At 38.9% G+C, this 3,532-nt stretch overlaps 1 protein-coding gene across 1 annotated transcript in view; it reads right to left on the bottom strand.

Moving 5' to 3' along the window:
* Nucleotides 1–619: 619 nt before the first annotated feature.
* The window catches only part of LOC101862336 (sodium- and chloride-dependent glycine transporter 1), a gene marked incomplete in the record, with an annotated part of 42,627 nt that continues 39,714 nt past the window's right edge, over nt 620–3,532 (bottom strand). The window contains 2 exon segments of the mRNA XM_005093537.3: nt 620–2,205; nt 2,965–3,108. Coding sequence (XP_005093594.2) covers nt 1,990–2,205; nt 2,965–3,108 — 360 coding nt within the window.

Below are 3,532 nucleotides of genomic sequence, written 5' to 3'. Positions count from 1 at the left end.
AATGTTTAACGTGTCCCGCACGCTCATATGACTTTATGCAGTTGCGAGCGCGGTTAAACAATTACACAAAAAAAGAGTCCACAGTGGGAGCGCTGGGTTCAACATTTTTTGAAGTAGTCTTGCAATGAGCATGGCACTCGAAGGTTTTTACCGGGCAGGTCTGGGGTGCAATGCCGAAGGAAAGTCAGACTTGACACTGAATTCATCAACGAAACAATTACTAAATGGATCATAAGGATTTGCAAAAAAGTATCATATATATTATATATACATTATATATATTATGCTCCCATCAACACAGTTTAGATCATTTAGGAGGAGGGATTCGACCCTGCCTGTCAGAGCCAACCCGAGCTGAGAGGGATACAACAACATCCCAGCAGAAAGACAAAGATACTCGATAAAATGTTCCACCCACTGGGGAATCGAACTCGGATCTCCTGCGGAGCGACATCGAAGCACTTGACCGCTGCCCCACGGACGCCGGTGAGAAGTGTGAACCTGGAAGTGGTGCTGTAAACACTGTGATGCTCTTTGTCCCCTTTTTTTTAAAACTACGTCTAAGTAATCCTCGAAAAGAACTACTGTAGCAAGTGAGGCCACTACAATAATTTTTAAAAAATAGCACTTTATGTTCTAGTCTTAAAGCTTTCCAATGACTCCGGTTACAAAGTTTTAGTCGTCCTGGTCAACCACCTTTCAGACTGTAAAATCATTAACAGATTGATTGAAGTATTTTTCTATTCACGGACCGCAATAAGTTTCATCCAGCGGGCCTTGTCAAAATTCCAGCTTTCTGCTGAAGTTTATATGTCAACTTTTTAAAATGTGAACTACTGTAATCAGTAATAACATTAGACTTAAACATTCAAAAGCTGTGACTTAGCAAGTGGCCTCTGTCCAAATACACACTTGATCAGGTACATGTACTTGTGAAAACTTCCAATCCAACACACGGGGCTCGGCGTGTAGTAAAAGTGTCTATTAATATAGGGAACGTAAGAAGAAAATATTCTTTAGAACGTATACCTATATGAAACTCCTGATCAGATGATTTTGATTCATACTTTAACCTGTACTGTAAATGTTTTGGCGGTCTCTCCCGATTATCATTTTTGTCAGCTGCCAGGCAATATTCTAAGGAGCTTAAGTAACTCTCAATTTCGGTCATAAATGACTTCACATAAAACTTGTTGGAACGTATTTGATACGTTTATGGACACTGTGCGTTATTTGTGCAGAAGTTACAGCGTGCATGCTCTGTGCTGTGTCTATCTACGAATAGTAAGCAAAACAAATTCAGTAGTGAAGCAAAAATGACGATGTGAAAATATGTTATCACCGAATGACACTGTACTTCACACCAATTCTCCTCACTTCATTCTGATAAGAATGGATACCCAGGAAAACCAGCGAAAGATCGTGTCAGTTTGTTAGTGTGTGTATAGGCACCTGTAAAATAGCAGCTTGCACTAAAAAGCTTCCAGGACAGTTCAAAATGTTTCGGAACGTAAAAGGAATGTATGTCACAGTGCATGTATGAATCATTGAAAACTGTGTGTAGCCTATTTTATTGTAAGGGGAGCGCTATGTACGAAATCTATTGTATAAATATAATTATTATTAACAACAGACAGTGGTCATTGATTACGGAAGGCATTTTAGAGGACGAAATAAATTTACAATCTTCAGAGTAAGGCCGAACTCTATCCCTTTTCACAAAGAGATGAAGGTGTTCAGTTGCCTTTTCTTTTTAAAGAACACAATTTAAAATAATGCCGGAATTATTATCAGATCACGTGTTTTGTTTGGATGCAAATACTACTGACTCTTCTTCACTTTTGTTTTCGTAACCAGGGAAAAACATTCGCACGATGGGTAGGTAATGTACAATAAGAACTAGGTCCATAATTACTGTACATCATGTAACACGTGTTTATTATGCACACGGTAGGGCTTCACTTTTTTTGTTTTTTTTTGTTCGGAGCTTCAAAACTTCGTGGCATTTTCGATACCGTTTTTAGTATAGTCCCCTTCGTTGGTGTAAGTATCTTTTTGGAATGATTGGTTGTCGTGTCCTCTGTCGGAAAAGTCACCGTTGGGCTTCTTGTCAATCGCCAGTCCATTTTCATCGAGTCCAGCTTCTCCTGTTCCGCCATTGCCTAGCTGCCTTCTTGAGGTCCACTCCTTTTCTGGTCTCATCATCTGGGGAAACAAGGCGGGTTGTGGGGGGGGGGGATTCGCAAAGATCAGAATAATAGACAGGTAACTTTTTAAAATGACTAGTATAAGGACATATAATTGTCGTAAGGGGTAGATTAGCTTGTTTACATAAAATGTTTTTTTGTTTGTTTTTTTAATAAAAGATCGAAATACAATCAACTTCGAACCTTGGTGACTCAAAGGCATAATATTTCTAGGTCACGCTCTTTCTTCTCGTGCTTGACTTTATGCTTCATAGTATATTGTTATAGTTGTATTGATAAACACAACATTAATTCTTCGTTTCGTTTTAGTAGAGTTTTTTTGGCGCTCGCAACTGCATAAGGTCATATGAGCGCCAGAAGATTTAAAGGTGTTGCAAAAAAGTAACAGACATAAAAAAGAAGGACGGGAGATAAGGACGATAGATATTTGATAGGAAAGAAGAAGCAAACCACACCAGAGCACCCGCCAACCTCCCACCAACATTAACTCTTCATTGAATAGCCAAGAGTTTATTTTTTATACAAAGCTTGGCCTTACATCTTGCACAGCTGCTGTCATGCAAATCCTTCAGGTCGTATCTAACGCCAGAACATTCTTTTATCATCGTTGACATGGCATGGGAGGGAGGAGAGGAGAGGTGGTAAAGTGGCAAGTAGAATTCACCTACAGGAGAACTATTAATAAGGATGTTTAATTAAGAAGTGTATGTTTTCAGCAACATGCTCTTCATGTGCGAACAAATCAATGTCAATTTACCTCCCAGAGTCCTCGCTTACACGAGTAGTAGAAAAACCAGAGCGGAACCCACATAAGGACAAATATCACGATGAGATAGTATATAAGGCCGGACCATGCAGGCGCAATGTCTTCCATCTGGTAAGCCTTGAACACTATAACAGCCTAGAAATCAGAAAAAGACACATAGAAAATTAAAGCAATATAAAGAAATCAGAAAAAAGACATAAAAAATTAAAGCAATATGCAATATTCCCTTGTATTTTGGTTCTGTACCAGTAAAATACTAATGTTATTCTTTGCAAATATGTTACCAATATGTTTGTAAGATACAAAAATACACATGACATTGGAAGTTGAAATTGTGGTATGTAAAACTTGAAAAAGATGTTAGTATCTTTTCAGCCCAAAACAAGGGCATCAAACACAATGGCTGTTATGTGGGTGGCTGGAAATACCGTTCTTTTACTTCGTGTTCAGATTAAGTTCAAGAGAAGCACTTGGACACACAGACAGACAGACAGACAGACAGACAGACAGACAGACAGACAGACAGACAGACAGACAGACAGACAGACAGACAGACAGA

This window comes from Aplysia californica, unplaced genomic scaffold, assembly GCF_000002075.1.
Source record: "Aplysia californica isolate F4 #8 unplaced genomic scaffold, AplCal3.0 scaffold00065, whole genome shotgun sequence".
Lineage (NCBI taxonomy): Eukaryota > Metazoa > Mollusca > Gastropoda > Aplysiida > Aplysiidae > Aplysia > Aplysia californica.
This window is presented reverse-complemented; position numbering and strand designations above follow the sequence as displayed.